Here is a 15049-nt window from a genome sequence, read left to right as displayed (position 1 = left end):
TAATTATAAAATATATAATACTCGTAATTATCAATACTCATAATTACCTTATTTATCATGTAATAACTTTAATGTAATTTAATTTTATTGCTTTCTCTTTTGATATGAATAATTTATTGAATATTTTCTTCATGCCCTAAATAAAATGAAAAATATTTGTGAACGACTTAAATTTTCTTCTCTCTCACACACAAATAAATATATATATATATATATATATATATATATATATATATATATATATATATATATTCAATAACATAAACAGAATAAAATTTTCTTCATATAAATTAGCGCCCAAAATAAAAAAATATTTGTGAACGAATTACGAATTAAATGATAAACTATTTTTTTTCTAGAATTTGTTCTTGAAACAAAAAATTAAGTTTATATTGCCTAATCAATGCATGTTCTATTACATAACGGAAACAAAAACCTTTTCGATGTAAACTTGTTGTCTAAAATCAATAAGGATGAATATTTTTCACCATTGTTGTCTAAAATCAATAAGGATGAATATTTTTCACCCATGACGAGGAGTTATTTAGAATCTATTAATAAGATAAATAGTGTATCTGAAAACTCCTTTGAGTTAAATTACTAAGAAGAATTATAATTGAAAATTTTAATCATTGATATAACAATCTAAATTCAAATTTTTTTGTCCTATTTGATTTAACAAATTTTCAGAATCCCTACGATCATGTTTTGAAGTATTGCAGAAAGCATTGCGAGAGAGTTCGTTGGTTGCCCTACATTGCTTCCCTGTCGTTTTGCCGGCCAAAACACAACCATTGTTGCCGTTTAACTGTTTGCTTTGGACATTTTCTTCTCTCTCACAGTTTGATTTGATAATTCACGATGAACGATCTTCTCACTGTAAGTTGATATCTGTAATTCCCTCTTTCGATTCCAAAATTCGATTTTGATCACTGGGTCTTGTAGTTCTGTTGTTAAACTTATTGTTTTTCTGTTCTAATTTTTTGCCATCTCAGTGTCAGATTCATACTGTGTTTTATTTTATTTTATCTAATTTGAAGAAAAACGACATTAAGAGGTGTCCAAATTTTTTACTTGGATTCTAGTGGGATACGAATAGGAATCATCGTGTTCTGATATTCTAAGCCATAAAATTTAGTTCCTAGCTGAATCACTATATGGGTAGTGGAAATTTTCTGAAAGGCGGTGTCTTACTTTAACACAGATCATGGTTAATCCCTAATTAGATTTCAGGTGGTTATTTTGTCTGTGGCATAATTGTTAGTTTTGGATTTATTCTGATAGTGATTCTGGTGTTTTTGTTTTGTTTTGTTACTGTTAATTAGTTGGACATGGGTCATGTTTAGTACAATGTTGTTGTGTTATAAGATCAAAGTCTATGGATAGTTTTGTTTTTCCTTTTACTATTATCATTGTTATTTGCATTCTTTCTTGCAGGATTCATTTGTTGGTGGGGCTGGTAATGGCCAGCCTTCTAGAGAAACTGACATTGAAATGGGACAGGTTCCCAGAAGCAACTCTGATATGGGAATGGAAGCTTTTAATAAGCAGGTACACAATGTGCATGCTTTTTAAAATTTGAAATCATTTGACTATTTAGGATGCAAATTTATTACTTTGTAGGGTTTTTTGTTGTGCGGATATTATTTTAGAATAGGCTGGAAGTTGAAAGATATTGTTGTCCAAGGGGATAATAGAACTGATAAGTTTTGCTGTTTCCGTAATCAACTTTTTCTTCATGTAGTTTGTTCAATAGTGTGCAGTTTAATATCCTACATGTACTGATATTCTTTGTTTTGGTATTAGATCCATGAGGTTGATAAACAGATCGATAAGCTGGCGGTGCTACTTCAAAAGCTAAAGGTATCCACTATCTTTATTGTTTGTTACTTTCCAGCAGCAAGATCTCATTTCTAAACTAAGAGTACATCTTCCAGGAAGCTAATGAGGAATCAAAAGCTGTTACAAAAGCACCTGCCATGAAAGGTTTGTGTCACAATGCAATGTTATTTTTTTGGTTACATCAAGTGCAATGTTTTGTTTTTTAATTGAAATCATCCGTTTTGAATTCAGTTGTAAGATTTTCTGGTATAGGTGCTGACAATGTATTAACTTGGGAGTGTCATAGCTAGATACATGACATTTTTTTAGTATACTGCATTTGTTACTAACACTAAATGTGAGTAAAATTTGATACTCTTTACAACAATGAATCAAATCTGTTACTAAAGCTTGTGCCATTAAACTTGTGTTAGGATGCAATGGAATATTTTAGTTGAACCATCCATTTTGAGTTTCGGAATAAGATTTTCTGGTATTGGAGCTGAAATTTTATTAACTTGGGTTTTTCAGGCTGCTATAGCCAGACAGACACATGGTAAAATGCCTTTCTAGCAACAATGGCAAATTGCATAATATTTATGCTTAAAATTTAATTTTTTTGATATACTGCTTTTGTTCCTTTCAATGTATGCGAACAAAACTTAATAGTGTTTATAAGACTAATAAACCTATAACATTATTTTCAGGTATCAAGAAGAGGATGGAGAAAGATATTGATGAAGTTGGAAAGATTGCTCATGGTGTCAAAACAAAGATAGAGGCTATAAACAGAGATGTATTGAGCTATTTGGCTTAATATTGTTTTATTAGATCTCAATTTATTGTAAATTTTCCGACAACTATGAAAATTATTTGTTCAGGAATTGTATTTTGCAGAACCTATCCAATAGACAAAATCCTGGTTGTGAGAAGGGAACAGGTATTGATAGAGCAAGAATGAATATGACAAAGTAAGTAGGTTGTAGACATCTTTCTAATTGTACTTGATAAAAAGGACCCGGAAAACTGAATTATTTACTTCTCCTTGAAACCACAGTGCCTTGGCTAAAAAGTTCAAGGATCTCAAGACAGAGTTCCAGGTATATTTAGTTTTTAACACCTAACACCAGAAGCTGTTTTTCCAACTTCATGTCTGTCTTCTCATCAATGTGTTGTGGTTCAGACTCTTAGACAAAGAATACAAGATGAATATCGTGAGGTCGTCGAGAGGAGAGTGATAACAGGTTTGAACATTTCATCCCTGTGGTACACTAGTATAATTGTTTTTTTGTTTATTATTTTAAACTTATATATTAGAAAGTGTTTAATTATCTTAACTTTGTGACACTTTGTGATTACTTGATTTGATCTACAGTTACTGGAACTAGGCCAGATGATGAGGTGAGCTTAACTCATGAGTTTGTGATTTGAGATGAGATATTCACTGCATATAAATTTTGTTGTAATTGGCCATCATTGACTGTGATAGACAATTGATCACCTGATAGAAACTGGAAACAGTGAGCAAATCTTCCAGAGAGCAATTCTAGAAGCAGGCCGAGGACAGGTACCTGGTTTGTGATTTTTCACATGAATTTGTCTTTTCCTTTTGTAAAGTTCAACACATTGTGTTATCTTTTCTGTCATCCTCTTTTTTTGGAAAAACCGGGTTTGTTTAATATCTGGAAAAAATGGCTGAGTCAAAAATTAATTCATGATCCATACATTTTCTTCATTATCTTTCTATTTACATCAACTTTATACAGTAAAGCGAGTTTTCACATTCTATCTCATGGTCAAAGACTATAAGTTTTATTCAGGGGCGTAGTCAAACATTTCAATTGTTTTATTTTGGTAACACATCTGAAATTATAGTAGTTATGATTTTGCCTCACCTGTGTGGAGAATTAAAACAAATGAAAACCTGGATTTTGCAGGTAGTAAACACAGTAGAAGAAATCCAAGAGAGACATGATGCTGTGAAAGAGATTGAGAAAAAACTTCTTGATTTACACCAGGTTTGCCTACACGAAGATCTCAGTCTTAAATATTTATTCTAGCTGTAACAATAGCATGTCTAATTCTGTTTTACCATTTATCAGATTTACCTTGACATGGCAGTCTTAGTTGATGCTCAAGGAGAAATTCTAGATAACATTGAAAGTCAGGTTTGTTCACTCTGTGCCTCTCACACCCTTAATCTTGTGTTTGCATGCATGTGTATGTGGAACACAGGGCATATATAGTTTGATTTTTGGTTAATGAGAGACTTGTTCAGGTCAACAACGCAGTCGATCATGTCCAGAGAGGGACAACTGCACTTCAAAATGCTAAGAAACTGCAGAAGAACTCACGAAAATGGATGTGCATTGCCATAGTTATACTGTTGATAATAGTAGCTATCATAGTTGTGGGTGTTCTCAAACCTTGGAAGAGTAGCTAGTGTGCACTTGAGTGTGTGGCCCTGTACCTTTTTTGTCCATAACATATGCATTTGTGTCAGAAGAACATCTTAGAGCAGAATTCCTAAGCCTTCTTATCTTGTATGATCGAGGTGTGTTTGTTTAGTGTGGTGTGACTGATTTCTGAATACATTCATTGTGGTGTCTCAAGATATAAATTCATATTCTTTGTAGTCCTCAAAGGTTTATCATTATCATGGTGTTTTTGTTCCCTTGTATTATTCTATAAAGATGATTTTTCTGTCACTGTCTAGTTGCAATCTTGCATTGATATTCTTCTTGGAAAGAAAGCACATCCATAGAGGACACTCATTAATGCTTGTTCAATTTCTGATATATTTGCTTCTTCAATTCACGAACTTTTTTTTTTTGGTGACAAGTTTCACTTTCCACTTTTTAGTATCAATTTGTTGTAGGATGTCATGTATTCTTCTTTTTCTTCATATAATAATAATAATAAGAAGAAGAATTTTGATGTTATAAATATTATTATTATTATTATAGGAACTTACGTGGATATCAATATACATTATCCTCTATATTTATAAATTTGAAAAGTTTTTTTCGTATTCAATTTCAATGATATTTTATTCTCTCATACTGTTATAGATTTCATTATTCATCTGAGCAACTACTTTTGTTTTTCTTAGGAAATTTTTTCTTCTTCTTTTATCATTGTTTAAAGTTTTTACCTCTTCATGATTTCTTTATCTTTCCTTCATTCCTTCATTTTTTTTATTTGATCTGATTTGTCGCTCTCATATCAAACTATATATATATATATATTAATTTCGTGAAGATAAATCATCTTTGTTCCTTTTCATTTGGATACTAATTTAAATTGATTTACCACTATTTTAATTATTATTTTTATTTAATTTCTTACCTAACCTAGTTTTAATTTATTTCATGATCTTGACCACATTGATTATGCCTTGAGTCTAATTAAAACGCAGTAATTATTGAAATTTTAATATTTTTATTTATTAATAATTATTATATTTAGATATATATAATATTTCCCTAATACAAATTTGTTGTTTTTTATTGATTTGATTTACTATAATTAAATTATGTGTTTATATTTTATGTTAAATAATTATTATAATAATAAAAAATTATATATTGAATTCGACCTATTGCAATGCATGTCAATATAAATTTTATTTGAATTTCAAAATAAAATGCATCTGTAAGAATTCTTAGTTATCTCTTGAATTCTTGATCTGTGTTATTTTCAACAAGAGTTAATAATTTGAGAGAGTGATTACATGATTATTTTACTTATTCTTTTTCCTTGTGCCTTTGAATAACCCATTTAAGTACGATGTATACAAAAAATAGAGAAGGTGAAAATGAAATAGAATATTTTCCCTACATATCCTTGCTTTATTATGCTTTTTACTTTTAAGATCAGGTTAAGTTTGGTGAGGATTATAGAAATAGAGTAGATGAACAAAAATGTGAGTGTAAATATATATGTAAGAAAAAAAGGTTAAATATATTTTACTCCTAAATTAAACTGTTGTCTTTAAATAAAATTATAAAATGTTTTATCTCTTTAAAATACTTTTGCCAAGGATATATTACAATCCATTATAAAAGTTTGTATGACACAGCAGAAACATTGTAATTTGTTAAGAAAAATATTTTACATGAACTTTTATAAAATTCAAGAACCAATTATTTTATAATTTAAATTAAAATTTTAAACAATTTTTTTATAACAATTTGAAAACAAAAAATATATTTAATTTTAAAAAATATTACGAAACGCAGAGAAAAACGAAAAATAAATATGATAAAAGTAGAAATAGGAGGGAAAATAAAAGAAACACTACAGTAATCTATTTGGGAGTGTTAGGCTGAGGAATGGATCATATAGGAATCAAAACTTCACCCATTAGGTGCGATTGAATGGTCTTAGAGATCATTTTTTTTTTTTCGTTTTATGATATTTGAATTATACTCTCTATAATGTAAATGTTTCTCTTCTTTTTTCCTTCTTCCAATCCTACCAAATAAGCACCTAAAATATGAGTGTTATTTTTTTTTTCCTTTTTCATTCTACCCATCTTGAATAACCAAAAACAAACTTCACTTTTTTGGATTATTTTTATCTATGCAAACACCACTTTATATCACTTTATACTTTATTTTAGGTTAAATATGTTTTCGATGGATTAACTTTCAATGAAAATTCAAATTAATCACTTTTTAAAATTTTGAATTAATTTAATTTCATCTTTAAAAATATAATAAATTAATCCTTTTAACCTAATTTTATTAAATTTATTGAATATTTTAAATGTATTTCTTAACTAGTATTAAAATAAAAATATATTAAACAGAATAAATAATTCAAATACTATTATGAAACATGTTTAGAATATCAAATAAACTTCACAAAATTTAATTAGCAGAACTAAATTCTTACATTTCTAAAATTTGAAGACTAAATTAGACCAAAGTTTCAAAGATGAACTAATTTTAATTTTCAGTGAAAGTTAAGAAACACAAACATATTTAATCTTTAGGCTGGTTTTTCACACTAGTTCTTGCCTCTTATCTCATTCAAACAAAGTTTTATATACTTGGACTGTGGCATGTAAGCTTGAGAAGGTTAAAAATCATACTATACAAAGAAACACAAAAACTTGAATTATACATCTAATCATGTCTTTTTAAAATGCCATTCTGTAATGAAACAGGTGACAAACGCAACTGATCATGTGAGACTGGGTAACAACGCTCTCCAAACTGCAAAAAGTTTGCAAAAGAAGTCAAGAAAATGCATGATCATTTCCATTATATTGCTCCTGGTCATTGCCCTCATCATCGTACTCGCTGTTTTGAAACCATGGAAGAAGAACTAGAAGAGAGGAAAGTAATTTTATTGCTTAGATTTAAAGAACACAAATGTAGATATTTCACATTTAATTTTCTTTTAAATGCATGAAAACCCTCAATTGTTACTGTAGTTACTTCGATTGTTGTACTTCTACATTGTCAACAAATTTTCTGTAACTCTGAATCACGAGCAAGAGCTTTTATCCATTACTTTTTTGGTAAATAGAGCTACTCAAACATTTCCCAATACATCACTCTGATTATCCACCTACCAAACTTAGTTAAATCTACCCATATCTAACTAAAAATGCTATATTATAAGTATTTAAGGTGATGTGTGAAAGGTGTAAATGACTAGTACTATCTTCTTCCTGTGTAAACAAATGATTGATTTGATTTCAGGAGAATTAGCAAGGGTAATTCATTCAAAAGTTGAGCATGCAAAAATATGAGGTAAGCTTGAGTAGTTATAAACAGCAATGGTTGAGAATTATTAATCTTGTGATCCAGTTACTGTTTAGAAACACTGGCTCAGTGGTGGAGTTTCTTTAGGGTAGAGGGGGGAAGCTTTTATACCATGATTGCTCCTAACTTTAGGGTATATACACAATCTAATTGTCAATTTATGTATAACTGGTGTCAGAGATATAATAGTCTCAGGAACCATATTTCTGTCTTTGAAACATAAAGAAAAGGTTTTCCATCTTCGGAATCGCTATAGCTTTGTTACAGCAGAATCCCCCTGTAAAGTTTGTCTCCAAAGTAAGCAAATGAGGGTGTACACTCCCTTAAATTCAAGTAGATAAAGTTCATGATGAACTTCAAAAGAAGATGAAGAGTAACCAAAACAAGGTAAGTATATGGTCTTATGTTCTTATTATGACTTCTAAAGCTGAGAATTATTCAATGTCTTGCATTGAACCTGCCTTCTGCTAACTGTTAGTTATTTGTCTTTTATATACTTAACCATCTAGAGATCATCATTCCCCCCCAAAATATTCGGGACTGATTTAACTTTAATCATGTAAGGTACTTGTCCTCATTAATTCTTAGAATACTTTGAATTTGTGACAACTTTACCACTTATTGTCCCCATAGCTGCAATATCATGGGAACTTTTGTCAGCAGAGCATGTAGACGTCAAGGAAAATAATTGCCAAGAAAATTCTCAAATCAGAAGGAATAGGAGGTACAGAATTTCAACATTCACAGTTATCCTAATCATCCTCACAGTGATTAAAAAGGCCATGTATGTAACTATTGCATGTTTATAGCCCAGAGGGTTAGAGAATAGAACTTCAGTATCCATTCTACACTCGATAGGCAATGGAGTTATGGACTACACTTGAGTTTGATATTTTCATATAGCTAAAGACTACACTAAAGGATATACGGGAAAACTGGAAAACTCCAAGCTACTAATACCCATTGAATGCTGCCTCCAGCTATATTCAACGTATTTCACTTGCATTTTTTTCTTATCAAGTTTCATCATTCAATTAAAATTTCTTACATCAACAGAAAGAACTACATTTGTTTTCAATTATCCATGTTGCCTAGAAGCATATATATTCAAGTTTTCAGAACTTCATTTATTTCCTTGATAATGTGGTGAGACATGTTAGCAGAAAATTATATTCTGTATAGCCAGCCATTTAAACAACTTTTGTAACTGAAATCAATCTGGATTTCAAGGTAAAGGAAATCCTAATTCTTTTATGTTGATATTGTCTTGGGGTCATTATAACTTTCAAGGTTGGATTTTTCACAGTATACATTCGCTACCATGTTATTTAGTAGGCATCTAGCACATTAAGTGACATGAACAACGATATTTAATGACAGCAGTGTCAGTATCATCTAACAACCAATACCATAAAACCATGTTAAGCAGATACTCCTTTTGATTGTTAAGGCACCGGAAGATAGCACGCAACAAACAACCATGTATCAAACATCAACCAGCCAATATCCAATATTTGAATTCACTCATTGAAATCATAAAGATCCACAATTTCTATAAATAAGAGACAGGGGGCAATAGAAACTCAATGTTCGTCATCTGAAGAAGCAGAAAATACCTGCAGTCCAGCACAGCGAGAGCAATCTAATATAGCATGAACAAACGCAGACATCTGACATGTTAGAATTTATGATGAAACAGCCCAGAAATGTGATTTTGACGAAACAAACGTTGAACTTTAAGTTTGAAAGCGTAAAATATGTGTAGATGAGTATAAAAAGTTCATTAATTTTCATAATAATAACTTACAAATTATAACCAACAATGATTTCCAATTAGTTGATAATAAAAAAATTCAAAGAAGAAACTTTGTACAGGGCTGAAAATTTCATATTAAGTTTCATAACAAAAACAAGTTTTCAAACAAACCTTCTGCACTTACCAATCGACATTTAACAAATTTGCAAAAGCTAACCCATATTCCACGGTTTAGGGTTCTCAACCGACCTTTCCTGTTCTAAAATCTCTCTCATGGATCTCTTGAACTGTATATGAATTAGATCTACTTCGATTTCAGGGTTAGCGAAACAGAGGTAAAGTGAAGATTGCAGAATCCATAGGAAGACAGACATTGAATACGAAACACTAAATATAGAAAAAAAATAATAATAAAAGAGAAGAAAATAAAGCTGCTTATACTTTGAAAAATGAAAAACATGGATTCCATGGTTGGTTGAAAATTAGGTTGCGAGATGCTTCATGGCGAATCAGATCGCCATTTTCTTTGTGACTGAAATCGAGAGAAAGCGATAGTTCATGTTAAATTTTGTCGTTTATTTATTCACTTTATTTTATACTTATTATTTTAATAATTTAATAATATGTATAAGAAAAGAAATTACTATGGGTTAAATTTGGTTTTACTGCATAAATAAGCGAAAATGAAATTCCTTATTATCTCAATTTTTTATTTTTCAAAATTTAAAAATATTAGATATACGAAATAGTGTGGTTCATCATCTTCCTCGCACTGTAACCTTGTCACTTAACCTGAAATCGGAGTTCAATCGAAGAAGACGAAGTTCGGTTGACGTTGGCGAGTGAAATCCGGTGAGAAATTTGTCGCTGAGGCACGTGCAAGGTTATTAGACTCATGAGAGTTTAGTAGACCTGATTTGTAGACTCGTAATCTATTACATCCTCCTACTTCATATAAAAAATTATATATAATATTATATCAATTCAGAATTTAATCACCACAGTTAATGCAAATAGTAAATAATAATTCAATAACTATAAAATAACTTAGTTAAAAAACATGATTATTATATAAGATCAAATTTCAGCAAACACATAAATATGAATAAAAAAACACAAATAATTTCAACTTTTTGACTCCAATCATCTGTTTACATTATTTCCAACATCACCTTCTTCATTAGAATCACAAAAATTTGAACTAGTGTCAGTCTCACTTTCAAACATTAAAAACTAGTCTCAGTCAATTAAAAATCAAATAATTTAATTTTTAGAAAACAAAAATAAATTAAATAAATTAAATAAAAAACAAAACTATATATATTATATATATGTAACAGAACAACACCGAAAGCCATAGAAAAAAAATGAAATAAAAAAACAAAGAAAGATATATAATATATTATATATATAATGATTAGTAAAAGTAAAAAAAATAAATAAAAAAACAAAGAAATATATATTATATACGTATGTCATTACTTCAAAAGAGGGAAAAGAGAAAGAGGGATCAACGACGCCACTGAACTAGCGTCCCGACGGAGCTGCCACGCGAGGCGATCAGAGTTGCCGTGCGAGACGATCGGAGCTGCGACGTGAATGACCGGAGCTGAGATTTCGAAATAGGTCAATGTTTTCAAGTTCTATCTTCTCTTCTTCTTCGATTAGGGTTTTCGAGTTGGGCTTCAATCTCTGTTTTCGCTTGGATTTTCGATTTGGAGCATTGGGGTTTTGGTTTAGGCTTAAAATCCGAAAGCCAACAACATGTTTTTGTGTCATTTCGTCTCGTTCTTCGAATTCGGTGACTCGCTCTCGAACTCGCGAGTCTGGTACGAGTCCACGAGTTTACTCCGAGTTCACTACGAGTTTGAAAAAAACGAGTTTATATACGAGTTAACCCGTGAACACTGTCATGACTCGCAGACTTGTACGGGTGTACGAGTCAACCCGCGAGTTTGATAACCATGGGTACGTGCATCGAACTCTATTTCAGTTCCGAAGAATGCGTTTATATTAAAGAAAGTTGTTGTTCTCCCAATTGCATTCAATTTGAATTTGTCCTTTGTGGGTTGCATCCTTAGGTTCGAAAATCCCTTATTTTAAAAACTCTAGCTCGAGGTCCAATCGCCTCTGCACCCGGTGAGAATTTCTAATGCGTTTATGCAAATGTCGTAAAGTGTTTAGTTTCAGCCTTGTCATTGATTTATGTCTTTTGCTTCTGAGTTGAATATGTTGAAGAATTTGATTATGCTATTTGTGTCTAAAAGGTCAGCTTTTTTTTTCCTTTCTGTGAGTTACGGTGTTGCCTTTCTTTGCCTTAACAAATAGCATTATTTTTCCATTTTGATTCAACTGAATGATTGTTGTTTTGATGATATTTTACTAAGTTTCTCTAGATTATGTTTTCTTAATTCTTTCAGGAGTTTCTTTTCTTCAAATATGGATGAGAGCATGAAACAGTTCCAAAAAAAATTGACAGAACTGGAAGTGGAAGCTGAGCATCATCTCTTAGCCCGACAACAGGTAATTCAAATTTATGAATTGAAGTTGATTATGTTTTTGACTTATAAACAAAGTTAGTAAAAATTCATTAAAAAGGAGTAAACTCTAGCTTCTATTGCTACATTGAGGACAAGAATTTGGTCTTAATGAGAAAGTAGATGGTAAATTTCATAATTATATTTGTTTCTGCTGTAACTTTTTCCTTGGTTTGTATGAAGTATGTATGTCAAAATCTATTGCTGTATTCACATATTGTCTTGGGAACATGACAATGATGAATTTGAGACACTTTACTCACATCTAATGTATTCTTCTTTTACTTTCCTTAATGCTGTCTTCTTCCAAGGTTTTTACACAAATTTATGGTGAAAACATCCTGCTCGTTTCATAAATGAATAAGTATAATAAGAGTCTGGTACAGAGTTCCTCGAATTTCAATCATATATCCTCAAGATGAAATAGTTCTGTAGCATATTAATCATGGAAAACTACAGATTAGCATCTTGAGATCTGTGTCTTGTACAACTTTGTCTCTTGACTTCAAAAGGCATGTTTAGATTCTCAATGTTCTCAAAATGCAGAAACTTCTTATGTTAATTTTTCTGTTAAAATTTGACAAACTCCGTCAGGTGATTAACACGTGACTAGCATGTCCCCTTGATGTGTTAAATCATGTGCAACTTAATCATATATAACTTTAGAATGGTTTATTTCTTCTAAGTAGCACATGATTAAAACATTTGTTAATCATGATCTACTTTTAAAAGGGTGTATAAGTTTCATCAATAAGTGTGATGTGTAAAACTATTAATAATGATTAAAAGAGTTATAACTGTTAACCATGATGGAGACATAAAAACTAAGCACTAGAAGTACTGGAATCAGAAGAACTATAGGCAAAACTATAAAGGAAGATTTAAAGGTCAATCATTTGTCTATATTACTGTAGAACACAGCAATGTTTGATCTATAAGTTACAAACGCAGCTTTTGAAAAACTATGGTATAGTAGCTTTTTTTTCCGAAAAAAGCTTTTAGCTAAGCACACCCCCTAAGTGACAAAAACTATATTTAACCTTGACCCATCTACCAAAGTTGTTGGGCAACTAACTCTCCTAAATTATGAAACCTTAGTGTTGTCTGTTGTAATTGTTCTTTGATTAGATGTCTTTGGTGTTACATTTCTTTTTTCCCTAGTATCATTGGTATACTGTCCATTCTACTATCCACTATCTTACCCTCTGCAATAAGTTAAAACAGAACTCAATTTGCACACCAAAAGCTACGAAGAGCCAACTAAAGTGCCAAATGAGTTATGTCAGTCAGTTTGGATTCACAAAGTAATTAATTACTTGATCCCAATGTTATTTCCTTATTACTATGTACAGAAATCACTTTAATACCATAGTGCGAATCAAGATTTTTTTTTTTGTTTACTATGCCTATAAAAGCTTCTTTTTAATAGCTTTTCTATCCAACCTGCTATGCAATTCTCCCTTTTGGTAAAATACAGCTGGTTGAGAATGATAGATTGAGAAATGGGAATAGAGAAGCACTTACTGCATTAAGGAAAAGGGCTCGGACAACAACAAGCAGTGTTCCATCTCCTTTCGAGTCAATGATGAGGGGAGTTGCTGGGAGCTCAAGACCTTTGGTTCAGGAGGTTTGCAACACCTGTGGCAACCATAACACTTCTGAGCCGACATGGATGATATTTCCAGGAACAGATCTGTTTGCCAGAATACCGTTTCATGCAGCTCATACTATATTGGAAACAGGTTTTTGGCCACCCTATTCTCTAACCATTTGAAAAATACTAAAAGAAAGTCATAAAATTTCCCTAAATGTTCACCCACGTTGGTTATCTTCAGTCATTGTAATTGCAATCGCTGCAACAATGAAAAGAATGTAATTTTACCTAAATGTGGCTTTTATCTACTGCGCTGTTGCGGTTTCAAAATGCTAATGCCACTTAAAAGAATTATTCTTTGTGTAGAACTATATCTTAATTGTTGACATGGGACTTTATGATTATTTTTTATATTAATTTATGTTTAATTGTGTAATACATAATCTTTACTTATATAAGCAAATGACATGACACCAACATTACAGTTTATAGGTTGTGTTGAGACTGATTATCTCCATTCATGTTCTTTTATTGATCGTTACTATTATAATTGTCCAAACTTTGAACTATAGCTATAAGTGAAGTCCTTTTATCGAAAAACTTATTTCCAATAAAAATTGCTTGCTATACTTTTTTACTGACCATGTAATTATTTACAGATCAAGCGAAGCTTGACTTTGAGTCAAAGAAACTACAGAGCATTATGAAGGAAAAAGCTTACCTTCTATCAGAGTCAGGTGTTCTTGCAGACAAGATAAGCCCTGGATTGCTCAAATCGCTTGTAACCTTAAATGACAAGAGAAAGTAAGATGCCTTGACCTGCTATATAGTGAGAAAAAGCTTGTCGTTGCATTGTCAACTGGGTGGAAAATCAAGTCATGAATTTAGAACCAACGAAGAAGAATGATGTCTGTGCTCAGTTTAATATCATGTAATTATTACCTGTTTCGTGCAAAATTATGAGTTGTGGTAGCCTGGGGTGGGGATTAAACAGGAATTGGATCAGACAGATTTGGGTTAGTTTATCATAATATGGCAAATTAAAAGTTTGATTTTTTTTTGTTAGTTTATATTTAGTTTCTAATGGTGCTTCAAATAAGATTGTCACTGAAGTTGGATATTTGTGGGAAAAGTGTTAAATTGAGCTTGAACCATTGACTTTGGTCAAGTTAGAGAATCTAGCATTCGACAACCATGTGGTTTCCACGTTCCCATTTTGTTGTGGTCCCCATTGGAGGAAGATCTTTATATTGAGTGGAATGATTGCATTAGAAAATGAACACATGTTTCACCAAGAAAGATTTTGTTGGACAGTCTGGAAAGGATTGCAATATGAACAAAGGGATTGTGATCTTACAAAGTGTTTCCAGAAAAGATAGGAGAAATTAAAGTGTTGGGATAATTCCAACACTTCATGGAAGGTGTTGTCACCAATCAAACAATTGAAGTTTTAGCATGCTACTCACTTTTCCTATTACTTATTTTCAGGTGAGGTGGTCCAAACCTCTATCTTTAGGGTTAAAGATATGTGGGAACTAAAGTAGTTTGGTCGGAAGAACAAGGC

General features: G+C 31.3%; 2 protein-coding genes and 1 long non-coding RNA gene across 5 annotated transcripts; 2 read left to right on the top strand and 1 right to left on the bottom strand.

The window, feature by feature from the left end:
* Positions 1 to 549: 549 nt before the first annotated feature.
* LOC114166310 (syntaxin-132-like) lies at positions 550 to 4529 on the top strand. 2 transcript variants are annotated; one of them, XM_028051022.2, is made up of 13 exons: positions 550 to 879; positions 1438 to 1551; positions 1807 to 1863; positions 1938 to 1986; positions 2529 to 2617; positions 2719 to 2792; positions 2879 to 2921; positions 3005 to 3065; positions 3197 to 3222; positions 3311 to 3388; positions 3759 to 3839; positions 3924 to 3989; positions 4100 to 4529. In XM_028051022.2, exons 1-13 carry the CDS (start codon positions 862 to 864, stop codon positions 4262 to 4264), a joined length of 921 nt encoding a protein of 306 aa, XP_027906823.2. In that variant the 5' UTR covers positions 550 to 861; the 3' UTR covers positions 4265 to 4529. The 2 variants fall into 2 exon arrangements, with proteins under 2 accessions (XP_027906823.2, XP_085523915.1); XM_085667789.1 differs by lacking the exons at positions 550 to 879; positions 1438 to 1551 and adding an exon at positions 2256 to 2377.
* Positions 4530 to 6808: 2279 nt separating this feature from the next.
* LOC146881971 (uncharacterized) lies at positions 6809 to 9902 on the bottom strand. The gene is made up of 2 exons (XR_014985290.1): positions 9539 to 9902; positions 6809 to 9240 (listed from the first exon to the last, which is right to left on the bottom strand). It is a non-coding gene; the product is annotated as an uncharacterized LOC146881971 (long non-coding RNA).
* Positions 9903 to 10824: 922 nt separating this feature from the next.
* Positions 10825 to 14699, top strand: LOC114166066 (uncharacterized). 2 transcript variants are annotated; one of them, XM_028050718.2, is made up of 4 exons: positions 10825 to 10980; positions 11775 to 11877; positions 13369 to 13633; positions 14145 to 14699. In XM_028050718.2, the coding sequence occupies exons 2-4, from the start codon at positions 11794 to 11796 to the stop codon at positions 14291 to 14293; spliced, it is 498 nt and encodes a 165-aa protein (XP_027906519.1). In that variant the 5' UTR covers positions 10825 to 10980; positions 11775 to 11793; the 3' UTR covers positions 14294 to 14699. The 2 variants fall into 2 exon arrangements, with proteins under 2 accessions (XP_027906519.1, XP_085523834.1); XM_085667708.1 differs by lacking the exon at positions 10825 to 10980 and adding an exon at positions 11470 to 11493.
* The last annotated feature ends 350 nt before the right edge of the window (positions 14700 to 15049 follow it).

Source organism: Vigna unguiculata, chromosome 10 (assembly GCF_037176805.1).
Source record: "Vigna unguiculata cultivar grain cowpea cultivar isolate G323 ecotype 2 chromosome 10, ASM3717680v1, whole genome shotgun sequence".
Classification (NCBI taxonomy): Eukaryota; Viridiplantae; Streptophyta; class Magnoliopsida; order Fabales; family Fabaceae; genus Vigna; species Vigna unguiculata.
The sequence above is the reverse complement of the archived record's forward strand: the minus strand, read 5'-3'. Positions and strand labels throughout refer to the sequence as shown.

What these genes read in the sequence shown, in the direction of transcription:
- LOC114166310 (XM_028051022.2), top strand. An exon ending in AACTTCTTGATTTACACCAG is followed by an intron (nt 3,840 to 3,923) that starts GTTTGCCTACAC and finishes ACCATTTATCAG; the next exon opens with ATTTACCTTGACATGGCAGT. An exon ending in TAGATAACATTGAAAGTCAG is followed by an intron (nt 3,990 to 4,099) that starts GTTTGTTCACTC and finishes AGACTTGTTCAG; the next exon opens with GTCAACAACGCAGTCGATCA.
- LOC114166066 (XM_028050718.2), top strand. Translation starts at nt 11,794, where the DNA reads ATGGATGAGAGCATGAAACAGTTCCAAAAAAAATTGACAGAACTGGAA. An exon ending in ATCTCTTAGCCCGACAACAG is followed by an intron (nt 11,878 to 13,368) that starts GTAATTCAAATT and finishes GGTAAAATACAG; the next exon opens with CTGGTTGAGAATGATAGATT. An exon ending in TCATACTATATTGGAAACAG is followed by an intron (nt 13,634 to 14,144) that starts GTTTTTGGCCAC and finishes AATTATTTACAG; the next exon opens with ATCAAGCGAAGCTTGACTTT.